Here is a 20,888-nt window from a genome sequence, read left to right as displayed (position 1 = left end):
GAGAAGGGGACAACAGAGGATGAGATGGCTGGATGGCATCACTGACTCGATGGACGTGAGTCTCAGTGAACTCCGGGAGTTGGTGATGGACAGGGAGGCCTGGCGTGCTGCGATTCATGGGGTTGCGAAGAGTTGGACACGACTGAGCGACTGAACTGAACTAACACATTATCAAATTTCCTAGATGGAACAAAATTCTACAGACTGTACTGTTTAAAATTTAGAATGCACAGTTACTGTGGATGGTGCAAAGATATTTTCATATGCCCAGTGCTGCAGAGCAATTTAGTTCCTGAGAAGACAAGATTATATACTTAAGATAAACTAAGGTCAGGTAACCTTGTTTTCTCATGATTAAATGAAAGTGCTATATCTTTGCCAGGAATATCACATACACTTTGGCAATTTGACTAAGCTGATGCTTGCCAGTCTTAGTCAAGGTAAAATTATTTTATCTTTGTAGTTAATATTTTGTAGGGTGCAACTTTGAGACTATGTAATATCCATTCCTCATCAGACTTTCAAGTTATTAGGTTAATTACTAGTAGCAGAATGGATTCAGGAATCCCTATTCTAGTCAATAGAAAATGACTATTATCATTATTTATTTTGATGTTGGATATATCTTCAAATTTTTATATTTATAGCAGAATTACTATAAATATCAATTTTATTTTCCAATAGCAAGTTTTTGTGTAATATATAATTGGTAAAAGGGTTCTGCTGCTAAATGGATGCAAAAGCACTACTCTCTTACTTTTATAATTAGATTTATAATTATCTTCCTTTTCATAAATCATAATAGATGGAATGGGATAAGAGCTGGAAGCTTTCTGATATAATAAAGTAATTAAAATCTTTCTTATTACATAGCACATGCAGAAACGATATTTGTCAAGAGGCAACTGGCCTCAGCTTTCTGGCTAGACCTGGTCCAGTGATTTCAGGGACTGAGAGGAATCAATTATCTTTACTTACTTTTAATCTGTTCTAATTCATCTTCACTCACTTTCAGTCCAATCTTCCTAGCAGGAACATCTGCTAGGAAGCTCTGATACGGTGAAAAGCAATAGCTGGTAGTCAGAATACTTGAATTAAAATCTTGGCTTTGTCTCTAGTGACTCTGAATAAGAAAAGTACTGTATTCTATAAATTTCTTTGAATGGATAATCACCCTCTGTCAATCTACTTGCAGATTTGAGGCAGGTTATATCACCCCCTCGTTGCCTTAGTACTAGTTTCCCAGAAGCAACACTAAAAATAGTTAAGAAGTAGTACATCAGGTGGAGAAGGCAACGGCACCCCACTCCAGTACTCCTGCCTGGAAAATCCCATGGACGGAGGAGCCTGGTAGGCTGTAGTCCATGGGGTCGCTGAGGGTCGGACACGACTGAGTGACTTCACTTTCACTTTTCACTTTCATGCACTGGAGAAGGAAATGGCAACCCATTCCAGTGTTCTTGCCTGGAGAATCCCAGGGACGGGGGAGCCTGGTGGGCTGCCGTCTATGGGGTCGTACAGAGTCGGATACGACTGAAGCAACTTAGCAGCAGTAGCAGTACATCAGGAAACTGGCCAATCAGAAGAGATACTGGACATAGAGTAGAAGCAGGGTTTTAAAGGTCCCTCTTAGTTACTAGGTTGAAGTAAGGTCTAGGAGGCTCTAGGAAATACGGTGAAGCTGGAGGTCATGTAAGGGGCTTAGTACAAAAGCTATGTAACAAACTAAAGGATATGTGTTTGAGTATTTTAATAATGAATACTGCCATATAGATGTGTGCTAGCTGAAAACTAGCCCTGTATATCTTACTTCACAGTGTCAGACACAGATTAAGTAATGCCTATTAATGAGTGACTGAATAGGTGATAAAGTCCCTCCAAGCAATAACTCATGGACGGAGAAGCCCGGTAGGCTACAGTCCATGGGGTCTCGAAGAGTTGGACACGACCGAGCAACTTCACTTTCACGCACTGGAGAAGGAAATGGCACTCCAGTATTCGTGCCTGGAGAATCCCAGGGACAGAGGAGCCTGGTGGGCTGCCGTCTATGGGGTCACACAGAGTCGGATATGACCGAAGCCACTTAGCAGCAGCAGCAATAACCCACAATTTTCATTCTTTCGGTATTTAATTTTTATAAGCCTCATTTTCCTCATCTACAATGCAGGGAAAAAATCCCAACAATCTCGCTGCACTTAAGAATCACTTAAAGGAGCATATGAGATAATCTATGCAAAAGTTCTATGGAGAAAACACTCTGTTCCATTGGTGAGACTAAAGAGAAAGATTAAGATGTTAAAAAAACAAAACCCATAGGTTTTGGCAAGTTAGCTACCCGAACATTTTAAATTCCCTTAAGTATCATTCTTACCTGGAAATTAGACTGAAATACACAGCAGTCAACACTTTTATAGTGTCCCTTAAGCATAGTTATCTGTTCTCCAGAGTAAATTGTATAAACAGCAATGGTGCTACCATATGGTACAAAAACAAATTCTGAACTGCAGCCAGAGGAGACAGTGAATTTCAATCCTTTTCTACTATCATTATATACTTTTCCATAGTTGACCTGCAGGATGTAAAAGCATAAAGTTACTTAAATATGAATTAAAAAGACAATAAAGACAACTATTTACTTAAAATATTATACTATAGAAACAGCTCCAATAAGTCTAAAGAAAATGATTAGTGTCCTAATAGAAACAAGGACCAATGACATATATGTACATTTTGCATACAAGGGAAGTACAAATAGTAAAATGACCCACAAAAACAAATGTTCACATTTCAACCTTGATAGAAATAAAAATGCAAATTAAGGTAACCTTGAAAAATTATTTTAGATCGTTTAGCAAAAATTTTAATAAACCATTAAGACACTCAATATTAGTACAAGTGAAGTAAATATGTAGATGGCACTGTAATTTGGTCTTCCCTTTTAAAAGGCCAAATGGTTTATTATGCAACAAAATATAAAGTATACCTTAATAATGACACATATGTATATATAAATACATTTTTGGAGAGAAAATAACTTTCTTTTTATACATATATAAAATACATATAACATAAAATTTATATATAAATATACATGTAACAAAATTTATAGTATAAAGAAAAAATACATATAACATAAAATTTGCCATCTTAACCATATTTAAATATACAGTTCAGTGACATTAGGGCTTTCCAGGTGGCTTAGTGGTAAAGAATCCATCTGCCAATGTAGGAAATGCAAGAGATGTGGGTTTGATCCCTGGGTCAGAGAGAGCCCCTGGAGGAGGAAAGGACAACCTACTGCAGTATTCTTGCCAGGATAATCTCATGGACAGAGGAGCCTGGCGGGCTACTGTCCCTGGGGTCACAAAAAGTCCTACATGACTGACACACATCAGTGACATAAAGCATATTTACACTGCTGGGCAACCAGCACTACCATCCATTTTCTATCTTGCAAAACTGAAATTCTATACCCATTAAACAACAAAGATATTCTTACTCCTTGACCTAGTAACTACTATTGGGAATTCATCTTAGGCTAATAAATTAAACAGCAAAAAAATATGCCCAGAGGAGTTCAATGTGGCCTTATCTAGAATGGCAGAGTAATTGAGAACAGATGTAAATTCCTAAGAGTATTATATTAATTCTAGCTTATACAGCAGTTAAAAATTATAAGTCTGAAATTATGTAGAAAATAGAAATAAAAGTATAAAAAGAAAAGAACACAAATAGTATACTCTAATTGCAGCTTTATATAAAAAATTATATATTTGTAACAAACTAATAATTCTGCACCTGTACACCAAAGTTGCAAGCCCAACAACATCAGCATCACCTGCACAATTAGAAACAGAATTCCAGACCCCATCCCAACCTACTGAACTACAATCTTCATTTTAACAAGATCCCCAGATGATCTCTAAGTCCATCAAAGTCTGAGAAGCTTTGGGCTAAAGATATTGACAGGTTTACTTTCTGCTGATAATTTAGATAAGCAGCTTAAGGTAAGTATAAAACCAGTATCTAATGATCTGAGAATTATGAGTGAGATCACCAAAATCTCCCTTTACTATGGCTAATACTGGAGTTTAAACAGTGAGTGATTTTCCCTTTTTTCTTTTTCTAAAGGTTGGGTGGGAGTGGTGTATGTGCGTGTGTGTGTTCGTGTGTATTTGTGCACATGCGTATGTGTGAGGCTCAAAAGGATATGCAATGGTAATTATGGATACTACACTTGGCTTACACACCATTGAGATTTACATGTGACAGAAATGAGCACATGTATTCAGCAATCCCACTGAAGGAGTAGTATAGTGAAATGTTAAAACGTTAAACTTAAAATCAGTAGATTTGGGTTTCTGAAACCAACTCCACTCCCCTACCTTTTTTCTGACTCTTTTGAGTAATGAATGACTTAACTTCTGAGTTTCATTCTTCTAACATATTAAAAGGAAATAAAATTGTTTACGAGAGATTGTGAAAAATAAAAAGAAATAATGCATAAGAGAAAACCTAGGATACAAAAGTATTCAGTGAGTCCCTAGATTTATTCATTCTTATATATTTAAAAGTATAACATTTCCCCACTTGTGTATTTTGATCCTTCATGTACAACAATTTGTAGAATAACATCAGGGTGGGAGGATGGAGAAAAAACACAACTAGCAGAAAAAGAAAAATCTCAACTAGCAATTTTCTGTTCCTCCTAGAAAAATTATGAACTGCTAGACTGTAATGGTCTTTTTCATACATCAGAATACCTACCTACAAAACTTATGTTCTTTCCATTATACCACATTCCGTCCCAAATGTGAACTGGAAAGTGTTCAATGAGGTATAAATACTGAACTAGCTCTCTAACTTCTGTCTGTGGTTTTAGGTGCTCCCCCTGCAATCCATTTTGCAACTTACTGTCCTATTAATCTTGGTAACTCACTGTTGTGATCAAATCACCTTTGGGCTCTAAACTATCAGTACCTTTTCAATATCTATGGAATGAAGTTCTAATAACAGATTAAGGGAAGGAGAGATCTACCATTTACTAAGTGCTTAGTATCATACACTGTGCTAGATGATTATCTAAGCTCCCAATTTTATGACTGTAAGTATTTACCATAAAAAGCAGTGTGACAAATATCATACTATATATTATTATCAAAGTAAGTGAAGAAGAACTAAAGAGCCTCTTGATGAAAGTGAAAGAGGAGAGTGAAAAAGTTGGCTTAAAGCTCAACATTCAGAAAACTAAGATCATGGAATCTGGTCCCATCACTTCACGGAAAACAGACGGGGAAACAGAGGAAACAGTGGCTGACTTTATTTTTTGGAGCTCCAAAATCACTGCAGATGGTGATTGCAGCCATGAAATTAAAAGATGCTTACTCCCTGGAAGGAAAGTTATGACCAACCTAGACAGCATATTAAAAAGCAGAGACATTACTTTGCCAACAAAGGTCCGTCTAGTCAAGGCTATGATTTGTCCAGTGGTCATGTATGGATGTGAGAGTTGGACTGTGAAGAAAGCTGAGCACCGAAGAATTGATGCTTTTGAACTGTGGTGTTGGAGAAGACTCTTGAGAGTCCCTTGGACTGCAAGGAGATCCAACCAGTCCATCCTAAAGGAGATCAGTCCTGGGTGTTCATTGGAAGGACTGACGCTGAAGCTGAAACTGCCAATACTTTGGCCACCTGATGGGAAGAGGTGACTCATCTGAAAAGACCCTGATGCTGGGAAAGATTGAGGGCAGGAGGAGAAGGGGACGACAGAGAATGAGATGGTTGGATGGAATCACCAACTCAATGGACATGAGTTTGGGTAGGTTCCGGGAGTTGGTGATGGACAGGGAGGCCTGAGGTGCTGCAGCTCATGAGGTCGCAAAGAGTCGGACACAACTGAGCAACTGAACTGAACTGAACTGAATAACAGGCTACTTTTGGTTATGATGTCTTCAAGTAGTTATGTACAGGCTTTGAAAAGATTTTGATGGGGAGGAAAATTTCATAGATGTTGGATAGGATGATGGCAAATACAATTCCTTATCTTATGAATTCCTTTTATTGTCCCAGAAATATATACATCTTCTCACTGCGTAAACACCTACAGTGATGCACAGACTCCGTCATAAGACAGCTCATTTCACTGTCAAACAACTATTAGCATAATTAATGACAGGTGAGGAAGAACCACTGGAGAAGAAAACAGCAAACCATTCCAGTAATCCTGCCTGGAGAATTCCACAGACAGAGGAGCCTGGTGGGCTCCTACTCTTAAAGAGCTGAACATGACTGAGAAAATTACACTTTCACTTTTCAACATTTACTGAATGTTAACATTTGCTGTAAGTAACAGACAATGTGTACTAAATGTTTTACATGTATTATTTCATGTAATATGCAAAACAATACTATGAGACAGGCAGCATTATTAAACAAAAAGAAAACACTTAGAAAGGTTAAGTATTTCAACCAAGATCTCTTGGCTAGTAAACGACAGAATCAGAAACTAATCTAGGTTACAGTAATCAGAAAGTATAGTACTACACTGTTGTAAATTATTTTTCTTTCATTCCACTAAATGATGATCACAATCTACTGTAATACTAGTGAGCACTAGGTACTGTGGAATCATGTAAGCTGAACTAGAGGAGTTAAAGAGAAGTTGTGCCTGAGATGAATTTTGAAAGCTGAGAAGCAGCTAGCACAGAAGAGAGTATTCTAAAGCAAAGGCAGCAGTCTATGCAGCAGAATGGAAGGGTGAGAAAGCCTGGCATATTTAAGACCTCTAAGTAACTCAATAGGACTAAGGGCAGGGAAAAAATGGGGAAGTGACAAGATATGATGATATAAAGCTGGTGAGTCAGAAGAGCCAGCTTACGAAGGCCTTTTGGACAGTAGGCAAAAACATTATTTTAATGACCTGAAAGTGTACTGACGAAATACTGAAAGACTTTCATTGGGAGATGAGTTTGGGAAAAGTTAGAAGGACTTAGAGTAATTAAAGAGAGCAATCCTGAGGGTCCAGAGTAAGGCTGGAAGGGAAGACAACTATGAAAAAAAGAAGAAATAATTAACAGGACCTGTAATTTGACTTAATTAGGAAGGTGGGATTTAGGAAGGGAAGAATAAAGGACAGACTCCCAGTTTCTAGACATTGGTAACTGGGTGAATGATAACATCAGTAACTAAAACAGTAAATACCAGAATAGCTATTTTAAAATTTTGTTGTTGTGACAAAAGCTATCTCTCTGTGAATTTTGACTGTGGGTACGTGTTCTGTACTCCAAGGCAATGGTCTCCTTGCAGAGTGCAGCTGGCAGCTCAAGGAGTCTGTAAGATGATCCATTATTGTGTGAGAGGAAAATGTGAGAATTTCTGTTTCTTTTTAACTAAAAAAAATAAGAAAATAAGCTTTAATAAAATATATAGATTCACAACACTAGGTGTATATAAATTACAAATAATTATATATACATCTGAAGCATGTATTTACACATTTTTCTCAAAATAGTAAGGATACTACTCAGCAGGCAGCACCCTACAATGAAGATGGTTATCATTTATGATATGCCTATTACTCAGCAGGTTATGGTCCAACTCTTTACCTACTTCCATTCTGCCCTTACAATGACAGTTTGCTGCTGCTAAGTCGCTTCAGTCACGTCCGACTCTGTGTGACCCCACAGACGGCAGCCCACCAGGCTCCCCTGTCCCTGGGATTCTCCAGGCAAGAACACTGGAGTGGGTTGCCATTTCCTTCTCTAATGCATGAAGGTGAAAAGTGAAAGTGAAGTCGCTCAGTTGTGTCCGACTCTTAGAGACCCCATGGACACCAGGCTCCTCCATCCTGGGATTTTCCAGGCAAGAGTACTGGAGTAGGGTGCCATTGCCTTCTCCTACAATGACTGTTTAGGTACATAATAATCCAAAATCACTGCAGATGGTTGGTGATTGCAGCCATGAAATTTTGATGCTTACTCCTTGGAAGGAAAGTTATGATCAACCTAGACAGCATATTAAAAAGCAGAGACATTACTTTGCCAACAAAGGTCTGTTTAGTCAAGGCTATGGTTTTTCCAGTGGTCATGTATGGATGTGAGAGTTGGACTATAAAGAAAGCTGAGTGCTGGAGAACTGATGCTTTTGAACTGTGGTGTTGGAGAAGACTCTTGAGAGTCCCTTGGACTGCAAGGAGATTCAACCAGTCCATCCTAAAGGAAATCAGTCCTGGGTGTTCAGTGGAAGGACTGATGCTGAAGCTGAAACTCCAATACTTTGGCCACCTGATGCAAAGAGTTGACTCATTGGGAAAGACCCTGATGCTGGGAGGGATTGGGGGCAAGAGGAGAAGGGGATGACAGAGGATGAGATGACTGGATGGCATCACTGACTTGATGGACATGAGTTTGGATAAACTCCAGGAGTTGGTGATGGACAGGGAAGCCTGTCATGCTGCGATTCATGGGGCTGCAAAGAGTCGGACACGACTGAGCGACTATGGGTATGGGTATAATCAGCATTATGCTGACAGTGGAATCTAGAGTCACACGGGTATGGGTATAATCAGCATTACGCTAACAGTGGAATCTAGAGTCACACTGTTGTTTTCTAGCTATTCAAACTCAGGCAAGTTATCTAATTTTATGTATTATTTTACTCATGTGTAAAATAGATACTATAATAAGAAGAACCTTCAGAGTGTTGATGTGGTCATTAAATAAGACCATATGTAGCCTGGCCTATACAGTAAAAGATAATTTTTATTAGCATAGTAACTAGGATATAAGTGCTTGATAAATATTAGCTGTTAGTATTATCACCAAATTAAAAACTTTTGGAAGCCTATTCTGAAAGTTACTAAAACAAGAGGTACATCTGGTAAGGACCATAACATAAAATTTTTAAAAAGTACTAAAAATTAATCACCACATAGGAATTCAGCATTTTCATGGAAAGGCTGTGGAGAAAAGGGGAGCTACACTGTTGGTGAGAATGTACACTGGTGCAGCCACAGTGGGAAACAGTATGGCTGTTCCTTAACAAACTGAAAACAGAGTTATCATATGATCCAGTAACCCCACTCCTAGACATATATCTGGAAAAGGAGAAAATGCTAATTCAGAAAGATACACAGACCCCAATATTCACAGCTTAACTATTTATAGTAAGACACAGAAGCAAACTAAATGTCCACTGACAGATAAATGGATAAAGAACATGTGAGATATATACACACCCCCACACACACTAGAATATTACTCAGCCATTAAAAAAAAAATGCCATTTGCAGCAACAAGGATGAACCTAGAGATTATCATACTAAGTGAAGTGAGTCAAAGATAAATATTATATGCTATCATTTACATGTGGGTTCTAAAAAATTATACAGATAAACTTATTTACAAAACAGAAACAGACCCACAGACACAGAAAACAAAGTCATGGTTACCAAAGAGAGGGTGAGGTGGGGTGGGGTGGGGCAGAAATATTAGAGGTATGGGATTAATAGATATTACTGTTGTTGTTAATAGATTAATAGATACACACCACCATATATAGAATATATAAACAACAAGGATTTACTATATAGCACAGGGTACTACATACAATATCTTATAATAACCTATAAACGAAAAGAATTGAAAAAATAGATATATACAGATATATACATATGTTTAAGTGAATCACTTTGCTGTACACCTGAAACTATCACAAAATTGAAATAAACTACACTTCAATTAAAAAAAAAGAATACAGTACTTTTAGAACACATCTACTTCAGTATTAAAAGTGGTATACATTTTGCTATTGTAACATTCATTTTGGATTTTGCTTACAAGTCAGATACAGTACAAAATTTGACTATTTAACTATATAGCTTTAATTTATATCAGTTGCTCTCAATCTTTTATTCTTCTTCAACATACTTGAGACATGGCACATTCCCATTATGCACAGTGGCTCAGTAGAGCAGTGATTCTCCACTGCTAATCACTCTAATCACTGCTTAGTGATTCTCCACTAAGTGAGGAGAGTGGAGTGGGGGTAAGGTGGAGTGGATTATGTGGAGTTGAGAATTATGCGGAATTTCACTAATGGAAAATATAAAATGAAAGCTATGATTCAGAGGCAAGAAACAAAGTTAAATCTACAGAAAAACACCAAGTGTATGTCACAGATCCATTTCTTTAATGTATATCCAAAAGGTTCAAAGTACTTAAAAAGGTCTTACCAGTGTATTTTCTCCATTGGAACTATTCCAGAGCCTCATTCGATTATCTGTGCCAACAGTGAGTAGGTGAAGACCATCACTTGTAAAACATAAGCCGTTAACCTTTCCATTATGAGCAGTGTTTGCTGCAATGAAAAACACAATTCAGATTATCTCTTCTTATAAATTCAACACAGGTAATGCTTGATGACATAGTTATTAAATATATTAAACACATTAAGGACATAATGTCCTTTAAACACAGTAAAGGACAACTATCTGAACTACTTAAAATACGTAAGTTGATTATATTTAAAATTATTTAAATATATACATATGTTTAAGTGAATCACTTTGCTGTACACTCGAAACTAACACAAAATTGAAATAAACTACATTTCAATTTAAAAAAAGAATCCTTTTGATTATTTGAATATAATAAGCTATACAATTAGAACCATAATTTTAGAGGAAAACAGGAAAACCAAATGGAAAAAATGTTGCCAAATAAAATTTTTCTTCAGGAAGTAAGCTATGCTATTCAGTTCAGTTCAGTTGCTCAGTCGTGTCCGATTCTTTGCGACCTCATGAATTGCAGCACGCCAGGCCTCCGTGTCCATCACCAACTCCCCGAGTTCACTCAAACTCACTTCCATTGAGTCGGTGATGCCATCCAGACATCTCATTCTCTGTCATCCCCTTTTTCTCCTGCCCCCAATCCCTCCCAGCATCAGATGAGTCAACTCTTAATTAAATACAGAAACAGTAAAAATTTTAATTAAATACCTTTTAAACTTCTTATATATTAATACTCTATTTTCAATCTAAAAATCACTTCATGGACTACTACTAAGTCGCTTCAGTCGTGTCCGACTCTGTGCGACCCCACAGAGCCCACCAGGCTCCCCCGTCCCTGGGATTCTCCAGGCGAGAACACTGGAGGGCGTTGCCATTTCCTTCTCCAATGCATGAAAGTGAAAAGTGAAAGTGAAGTCGTTCAGTTGTGTCCGACTCTTAGCGACCCCATGGACTGCAGCCTACGAGGCTCCTCTCTGTCCATGGGATTTTCCAGACAAGAGTACTGGAGTAGATTGCCATTGCCTTCTCCATCATGGACTATTAAAAATCAATAATACCAATATTTCCTTCTTAAAGATAACTGTTCCAGTCTCAATCAAAAGTGATATTACTTTCAAAATGAACAGGTTTAAGAAACCATAATCTTCAATAGTCTAATTAACTTAATTTAAAAGATTATTAAAACAAACATAGGTTTTAAATAGTTCATCTGAATGTATTTCTGGTCCAACTTTAATTCTAAATCAGAATTTTAATCTACATAGAAATTACACTCTATTGTAAAAATGCAACTGAATTACTTTGTCTCCTAGATTGCAGTGGACTCAAATTTCATACAACCACAAATTTTATTGTGACAAACTTGCCACAAAATGTTACCATTCCTTTAATTTATTATAACTTCCTAAATGGTACTGAATTTGCATTATTAGTTGGCCTCATGTGAGCAAAAAAAAAAGTTTCTACCAATACATTAAAAAATTCAGGAACAGAAGGAATGACATACTTGTATTTTGAAGAAAGACAACCATAATTAGTTGATGTAAATTTAGAAATTGATTCATTGTGAATGCCTTTTAAAAAAAATATAAAATCTATAGTTTGTCAAAATCTATTTATTATCTGGTTTCAATTCAAATTTTTCAATATAAAAATACTGTCAATGTCATATTCGTATATTAATGCAGTTTTCATTACCTGATTCAGCTGCTTGCGACTTTTTCCCATTATGCTGATCAAGAGTTATCAAACATCCTGATGCTCTCCTCACATCCCATAATTTTGCTCTACTGTCAGCACTGAGAGGAAATAAATGTTACATTGACATATAGCTAGGATAAGGACTCTACTCCTCACCCACGTTTCTTGTATTACTGGCATACACAATCTCAGTATATTAGCACAAATGCATTTGTATATTTGGGTGGCTATACTTCTGCCTTTCCAGCAAATATCCAATAGTCAACAAAAGCACAAAGAAGTGAAAAAAAAGAAGAAAAAGTAACCTTTTTTAAATCACAAGGGATTCTGTTGCTCTTTCTGTTGTTTTTAATGACATGAGCATCCTTCTCTCCAAAGACAAGACAGGCTAAGAGCTTTTTTTCTTGGTAAGCCTGCTGCTAAATCCCCATATCCTTTCTACTATTTGTTTTTCAAATGTTTACAGAATCATGTAGTGAACTAATTTCACTTTGCTTAAATTTGGTAGGAATGGTTTTTCTTTTTATATGAAAAAAAAACTGAAAATAAGGTGAATAATAAGGACAATATATTTTTATTTGATTTCCTGTACTCAAATCAATCTTTGCCAAAACAAAGGAAATACATTTTATGTCTCCTAGAATTAGAGGGTTATTTGCATTTTACTTCAAGTGAAAATAAAAAGGTAAAACCATGATCATAAATCAATTTCAGCTTCTAAACTACTCCAAAGGAAAACATAAATCAGTTCAAGTATGCTATCATATCCTCACAAAGCCCTTAATAATATTTTAACCCATTGGGTTTATCTAGGCCATTTTAATCAAAAAGAGCATTACACTACATTTTATAAGCCTATTTCTCATTTAAAAATCTTTTAAAATGTATATATACAGGGTTTATCTCTTTCTATAATTTTGATTCTTTTCACAGATCACAAGAAAACCTAGCCAACTGGAATGGCTGACAAAAAGTTAGTGTTTCCCATTCTCAATTTGTTTTTTTTTCTTTTCAATAGGGGAATAGGTCTGCAATGGTATGAGTCTGAAGATGTAAGTCTCTTCTGAAACATTAGATTTGGACATATCTGACTCCTAACATTGACTACCAGGTCCATTCCGGAACTGATTCGAATTCCTAGGGTACTCTGAGAATTGACAGCCTCTAAATTTCCCTCTTGATTTGAGGAAACCAAATTAGAAAAGAACAATGTAAATCCACTCTAGCATGGAACACAACCAACGCCTAGCTCCTCACCTTCACAACTCTTTAGCAACCTCTTGTGGCTACACTGGGGCTTCCTTGGTGGCTCAGACGGTAAATAAACTGCCTGCAATGCAGATCAGGGTTCTATCCCTGGGTCGGGAAGATCCCCTGGAGAAGGGAATGGCATCCCACTCCAGTGATCTTCCCTGGAGAATTTAATTCCATAGTTAGATAGAGGATTCCACGGCTACAGTCCATGGGATCGCAAAGTGAGACATGACTGAGGGACTAACACTTTCACTTTCACTTTGTGGGTACATACTAGACTTTATTCTACTTCAGACATTACAAACTTCAATGTCACAATCTGCAAACTATTAACACAAGTTTCTCTGGGGACTAAACTGTGACAGAGAAGGAGGGCTGGCAGCTTTAAAAAAATACAGATACATTTCTTTATAAACCTAAAAAAGTAGCTTTTCTAATAATTCTTCTACAAAAAGTTTTATTAAAATGTCTATATCAAAATTTGATTACTACTTCCTATCCCTTCAAGTTTCAAAATTTCCTGTTTGACACTCATGTGTCTATCTCATCAGGTCATTGATCCCTCCTATAAGCCTTCTAGTGATTTTATTTTGTTCCTTATACCCATGACTTCAACAATTTTGAGACAATTGTTAAGTCTGTGTCATTCACTGTTTTAATTTCTGTGTCATAGCACAGCTGTGAGCGACACCTTCAACAGAGCATACAATACTGACCAGCAATCCTGTGTGCCCCTAATCAGCTCCCGCTTCCATTCATTAAAACTGCTATTTCAAACCTTTACAACCTTCTCTGAAAACTGCATCCATGTATTTTCAATAGATGACATCAAGTTCTAAAATACCGGAAACTGGGTTTGCATTTCTTGAACTCTGCCGAAGTCACATATTTAGTTGTATTGACACTTACTATTTTCTCCTTCCATGTAGTCATGGTGCCCTTCATGTGCCAGATCAAGTGTCCTCCTTCTAATGGGACCATTGATATTATCTTTGCCTGTCTATTCAAGGTCCTGATATACCAATTATTCTCTCCATTTCTTATCTTCACTAATTTCTCTCCACCAATACTCTTCCCTCAGCATTCAAATATACAAGACTCTTCCTTCCAGCAAACAAAACTCCCAAACCCCATGATCCTCAAAAGATAAGTGCTCTTGTTCTTTCTTCCCATACTGAATCTCTCAGAGATGTACCTCTGTTAAAGCAGTTTTCAGGATGTCCTGCAGTCACTGATTTTTCTGACTATACTCCCTCACTAGACGATCACGTTCTTGGAGGGACTCTGCCTATGTTACCTCTGTGTCCCTGGTACAATGCTTGGCACGTGACTGCTGCTGCTGCTGCTGCTAAGTCGCTTCAGTCGTGTCCGACTCTGTGCGACCCCATAGACGGCAGCCCACCAGGCTCTGCCGTCCCTGGCATTCTCCAGGCAAGAACACTGGAATGGGTTGCCATTTCCTTCTCCAATACATGAAAGGGAAAAGTGAAAGTGAAGTCGCGCACTCGTGTCCGACTCTTCGCGACCCCATGGACTGCAGCCTACCAGGTTCCTCCATCCATGGGATTTTCCAGGCAAGAGTACTGGAGTGGGGTGTCATTGCCTTCTCCGTGCCACATGACAGGAATCATTAATTGTCAGTAAATTGAATCAATGAATGTGGATGGAAGTGATGAATCAGATTTAAAATAATTTTGGGTTAAAGAAAGTGAATTAAAATGCTACTGATTTTAAATTAACAGAGTGCTACACTTTTGTATGCAAAAATGACACAACACAGTGTTTCATAGGTAGTGTTAGGAGTTTTGCCTTGCTACATAGATTCGGTTGTTACCTGTTTTTAAAAGTGAGTATCTTCAAGTTGGATAGTCAGGATTAGGATTATGATGAACAGAAAGATTTTTTTTGGTAATATGAATTAAAATCTTTAACTCAATTATTTTTCAGGACTTACTTAATAGCTTAATATGTACCTAACATAAAACAATCTTTTCAAAATGCTTATCCTTAATTATTAATCTCAAACCCAAATAGTTTGCATTTTACCTTGCAGTTGCCAAGATATATTCATAACGTGGTGACCAGGAAACTGCCAATATTTCTTGTCTGTGACCTGCAAAACAACTGTATATAATGACTTGCATTTTGAAATATGCCTTTTGAAATATCAAAAGATATAGTCTAACTAACTTTGCCTGATTATGAAGAAAACACAGACTAAATTTTAAAAGTAAACTGATATAATCATTTTTTCACATTTATAATAATCTATATTTAAATACTAATGTGAAGTCTATGGGACATTCCTTACATATGATATTTTATTATAAAAGGCTTGGGTTTGGTTTGGAAAGAACAGCCAGAGCAAGTGAGTCTGTCTTTTTAAATATAGCTGCTAGCCTAGTAGGTCAGTCCATCAATAAATGACAGAGCTCAAGCTTACTTATGTATCTCTACAACAAAATCCCTGCAACAGGCCATACAAGACCAACATTTTAAAGACTAAAAATGTTTCCCAACTTTTTTCAGAAAGTTGTAGCAGAAAAAATTATTTTAATTCATGATTATAAAAAGCATTTATATAAAAATTTTTGTCTAGAGCACAAGTGATAAGTACATAGGACAAGTGAATTCAGCATTTTAAGTCATTTCTACCTAACTATTCAAATTATATATTTTCATCAACTTAGTGTATTTCATAGAGATTCATAATATAAAACAGATGTTATCCATCTCATCAAGTTTTCCTAATATATTTACTATGCGTTTCTCAGAGATGAATACAGACAGAATTTCTGAATTACATCCTATTTTTTTCACTGTTTAGAATTAGACAATCTAATACTGATAAAAAAAAGTAGCAAAAATAATTTAAGCTGGTAAACCTTTACCAAATTTTATTTCAATATTTTTTCTAAAATATTTTTATTGAGAAAAGAAGTACCTAAATATTAAGAACATCTACTCAGCCAGAACAATATTAAATAATGTTCACAGAGACAGCTGTACCGATGTAAGTTTCATAAGTAGTTCATTTTTTTCAATGTAGAAATAACACAAAGTTTTGGGTTTGACTTTCTGTATCCTTTAACCTTCCCCTGCAGCCATTGTTCATATAAATGTCTCCTTAATAGTTTAGTTTTATAAGAATAATGCACAGAAGGATCTTTATTTCCCTGTTGACTTCTAACAACTAGCACAAAATACATCAGTCATGTCATTTACAAAGACTGCATTGTTAGTAATGTTTCATTTTATTGAATGGTTTACTCAAAGTAGTTGTTGTTTCAAATAAAATACCCTGTAGAATGTGGGAACAGGATCCAGACTTCAAGTCACAAAGTTGTACTTTGGGTCCTCTAGTACCAACTGTAAAAACAAAAACAGAAATGGTTTAAGATAATTTAATTACAAATGATCACCAAAAGGAAATAAGAAACTACCACTATGAATCACGACATTTTCACTTGTAGAAATATAAAAATGTATGTTAATAATATACTTTAGTTTTTTATGTTTATAACTAGAAAATTATTTTAGTTGTAGTCCTATGTCAGTACTAAGATTACTGTATTATTCTCTATTACTCTATTATTATTTTTCAATATTTAACATTGAAATAATTATAGATTCACAGGAAGCTGCAAAGATAGTGCAAAGAGGCCCTATGTACCCTTCACCCAGGGTGTCCTAATGGTTATATGTTAGGTAACTATAGCACAGTATCAAAACCAGGAAATGTGTACTGGTACAATGTGTGTATAATTCTACGTTATTTTATCAATTAAATCATTTTATTTTAAAAGCTTAGCTGTTCCATGTTAATAATATACTTCTAAATCACTAGTAACAGATTCACAGAAACTCTGGACACAGACTGAGTGAGCCTCAAAGACAAGTTAGTGCCCAAACTCTACAGATGAAGCAGCTGACTGATGTCCAGAGGTGAGGAGATTTATGCAGTGCCACAGAAGTAATATCACAGGGACCTGATGCCTGATACCAGAAAAATATTTTTTCATCTTCATACATGAAAATTTTTGTTTTATGTGCTTTCATAGAAATAGATGTTTAATTTGAATCACACATTCTCAGAGAGAAGGAAATCATTTCTTTGTTTTACTGTGTTGAATGGAAGGCTGCCAAATTTTGTTTACATAGGTGGCTCAGAGGTTAAAGTGACTGCCTGGAATGCGGGAGACCCGGGTTCAATCCCTGGGTCGGGAAGATCCCCTGGAAAAGGAAATGGCAACCCACTCCAGTACTCTTGCCTGGAGAATCCCATGGAGGGAGGAGCCTGGTAGGCTACAGTCCATGGGGTCGCAAAGAGCTGGACACGACTGAACGAACGACTTCACTTAGCACTCACTTAGAAACTTTGAACTTTGGTGGTTTAAAAAAGTTCTTTAAAGTGAAAATCGCTCAGTCGTGTCCAACTCTTTGCAACCCCACAGACTATACAGTCCATGGAATTCTCCAGGAAAGAATACTGGAGTGGGTAGCCTTTCCCTTCTCCAGGGAATCTTCCAAACCCAGGTCTCCCGCATTGCAGGTGGGTTCTTTATCAGCTGAGCTACCAGGGGAAAAAAAAGTAATTCTTAAGGGAACAGAAATGTGCTTGCTTTCTTTCTTAAAAACACCCCACAAATGATACTGGATTTCTTAATTTTATTTGTACTTAATGTATTTACTTTTCGGCTGTGCTGGGTCTTTGATGCTGTGTGGCCTTTTCCTCTACTCTCTAGATGCAGTGTGCAAGCTTTTCTTGCAGTGGCTTCTCTTGTTGCAGAGCACTGGGTCTAGTGCACAGGCTTCAGTGTGGGAGCTCAGCAGCTGCAGTTCCCGGGCTCTAGAGCACAGGCTCAACAGTTATGGCACGTGTGCTTAGTTGCTCTGTGGCATGTGGGATCCTCCTGGACTAGGGATTGAACCCATGCCTCCTGTGCTGGCAGGCAGATTCTATACCACTGAGCCACCAGGAAGTCCCAGAAATGTGCTTTCTTAGTTTTCAAATCCTAGCCACTCTGAAATCTAGCATGGTGCCTGACTTGTACACTATCAGTTAAACGGAATGAATATAAATAGTAAATATATATTTAAGTTTTTTTTTTTAAAGAATTGTGATCTTCATCTGGGTTAAAATGTTTATATCAAAACTAACTAGATATTAAAAGGGAAAAAGTTTTCAGTATGTTAAAAAAACAAAAGAACACAAATACAAACCTGCTACCAAACAGTGCTTGGTGGCAACCGGAGACATATGATGACTATAAACTGTTTCTTCAAAATTAAATACATCAGCAATCTGATAATCAAAAGACATTTAAAATAAGTGTTATCACAAAGGCAGCAAATTTTCTATTTACCTATTGTCACACTGTTAGTAATTTTTAAATTGTTAGCAATTTCTTTTTCTCTAATAAATTCCAGAGATTAAGACAAGATAACCTCCTGGTTCACCATCTTCCTTTCTGCTCCATTCTGGAGAACTTCAGCACCTACAGAAACAATCTAGTCAGTATTCTGCCCCTCAGTTCCATATAATCGCACCTACCACACCCAGGACGCTCTCACCACCAAAAACTGCTCCTCCTTTGAAATCACATATTTCAGTTACATATGACCAGAATTTTATTTCAGCTCCCCCAACCACCTCTAAGACACCTAAGCAAAGCCCAGAGGCCCTATCAGTTCCTCCTGTCTTCACTTTTCCTCCTTCAGCTTGGATTCCAAGGTTGAATGCTTCAGCTCCAGGATCTTCAACTCCTTTGGCCATCATCATCTCACCTGTCAAGGCCTCAACCCTGGATGACTCCAAATGTCTGCCTTCTGTGCACCTTATTCAGGTTTAACTGCACCAGAGGTCAACAAACTTTTTTAGTAAAGAGTCAGATTGTAAATATTTTAGGCTTTGAAGACCAACTACTCATTTCTGTCACTGCAGTGTCAAAAGTGGCCATAGACAACAAATGAGCATGTCTGTGTTACAATAACACTTTGTTTACAAAAAAGAGTCCATGAGAAGCCTTGGCCGAGAGCCTAGACTTGGCCTATTGGCTGCAGTTAGCTGACCTCTGCCTCATGAAGGTGAAGAAAACCTTATAATAGGGCAGACTGCATGCATGCTCAGTCACTGCAGTTGTGTCTGACTCTTGGTGATCCCGTGGACTATAGTCCGCTAGGCTCCTCTGTCCATGGGATTTTCTAGGCAAGAACACTGGAGTGGGTTGCCACCTCCTTCTCCGGGGGGATCTTCCTAACCCCCAGAGAGAAAGAAACCACGTCTCTTCATGAATCATCAGGAAAATGCAAATCAAAACCACAATGAGATATCACCTCACATCTGTTATAATACCTATTATCAAAAAGAGATAACAAGTGTTGACAAGGATATGTAGAAAAGGAAACCTCTGATTATTAGAGGGAATGTAAATTAGTGTAGCCATTATAGAAAACAATATGAAGGTTCCTCAAAATTAGAACCATATGATCCAGTAATCCCACTTGTGGGTATATATCCAAAGGAAATGAAATCACTGTCTCAAAAGAGATAGCTGCATCCTCATGTTTTTAACAGCACTGTTTATAATAGCCAAATCATGGAAACAACCTAAGTGCCCATCAACACAGGAAGGGATAAAGAAGACCTGATATGTACATACACACACCCACCCACACATATATGATGGAATATTATTCAGCCATGGGAAAGAATGAACATCTGCCATTTGTGACAATATAGACAGACATTAAGGGCATTAAATACTAAGTGAAGTAAGTCAAACAGAGAGGAATAAATACTGTATATCACTCACAAGCACAATTTTAAAATGCCAAACTGCTAGAAACAGTGAACAAAATGGTGATTATTGGAGCTGGTGAATGGTGGGAGAAATAGAAAGATGTCAGCCAAAGAGTATAAACTTCCAGTTTTAACATGAACAAGGGAAGGGAGAAGTTTCATAGGGAAGGAAACTTGAGGTAGGGAATACAACATATAAGATGTGTTCAGAAGGCAAAAGGAGATCAATTTAGTGGCAGTACATTATCTATGTTGAAAAGAGGTAGAAGCTAAGATTGGGAAAGTAGGAAGTGAGGCTACAGAGAACTTAGAATGCCAGGCTGAATTTAGACAATGGAATCACTCACCAAAGGTGGTTTGGGTTCAGACAGGATGAAACTGCTTTATTCTAATTAATTCTGGGGTAGAACTTACTGTGGAACTGTGAGAAGAAAAATAATAAAAAGAAATCATTTAGGAGTTTATAGTAGTAGTCCAGATGGACAGTGATGGTGAGGGAAATAGAAAAGAGAAATGTGAGAGTCTGAAGGAAGACCAGCTAAGATTTGAGGACTAAATGGATATGAGGAGCCATCACGTTCACTTCAATTTAGAATATGTTTAGTTTGAGATGATGACACTACATTTAAGTAAGAGAGGTTCTGTATACAAGTAGAGACATGTGGAACTAGAACTCAGGAAAAAAATTAGCTGTGAAAGAAAAATAAAATTTGATCAAAAAGCATAAAAGCTATTATCTACTCTATCTTCCCAGGTGGCGCTATTGGTAAAGAACCTGCTTGCCAATGCAGAAGACATGAGATAAGATCCTCTGGAGGAGGACATGGCAACCTGCTCCAGGAT

At 37.1% G+C, this 20,888-nt stretch overlaps 1 protein-coding gene across 2 annotated transcripts in view; it reads right to left on the bottom strand.

Annotated features, from left to right (window-relative positions):
* The window catches only part of ERCC8 (excision repair cross-complementation group 8), a 42,056-nt gene that overhangs the window by 10,560 nt on the left and 10,608 nt on the right, over nt 1–20,888 (bottom strand). Inside the window, exons 4-10 of one of the 2 annotated variants that reach the window (XM_010853466.1) lie at nt 20,393–20,466; nt 18,467–18,548; nt 16,544–16,612; nt 15,290–15,356; nt 11,987–12,087; nt 10,232–10,356; nt 2,372–2,569 (exon numbers count right to left, since the gene is read on the bottom strand). In XM_010853466.1, coding sequence (XP_010851768.1) covers nt 2,372–2,569; nt 10,232–10,356; nt 11,987–12,087; nt 15,290–15,356; nt 16,544–16,612; nt 18,467–18,503 — 597 coding nt within the window. In that variant the 5' untranslated portion in view covers nt 18,504–18,548; nt 20,393–20,466. The remainder of the gene's footprint in view (nt 1–2,371; nt 2,570–10,231; nt 10,357–11,986; nt 12,088–15,289; nt 15,357–16,543; nt 16,613–18,466; nt 18,549–20,392; nt 20,467–20,888) is intronic. The other variant, XM_010853467.1, reaches the window with a different exon arrangement.

This window comes from Bison bison, unplaced genomic scaffold, assembly GCF_000754665.1.
Source record: "Bison bison bison isolate TAMUID 2011002044 unplaced genomic scaffold, Bison_UMD1.0 scf7180017864328, whole genome shotgun sequence".
Taxonomy (NCBI): Eukaryota; Metazoa; Chordata; class Mammalia; order Artiodactyla; family Bovidae; genus Bison; species Bison bison.
This window is presented reverse-complemented; position numbering and strand designations above follow the sequence as displayed.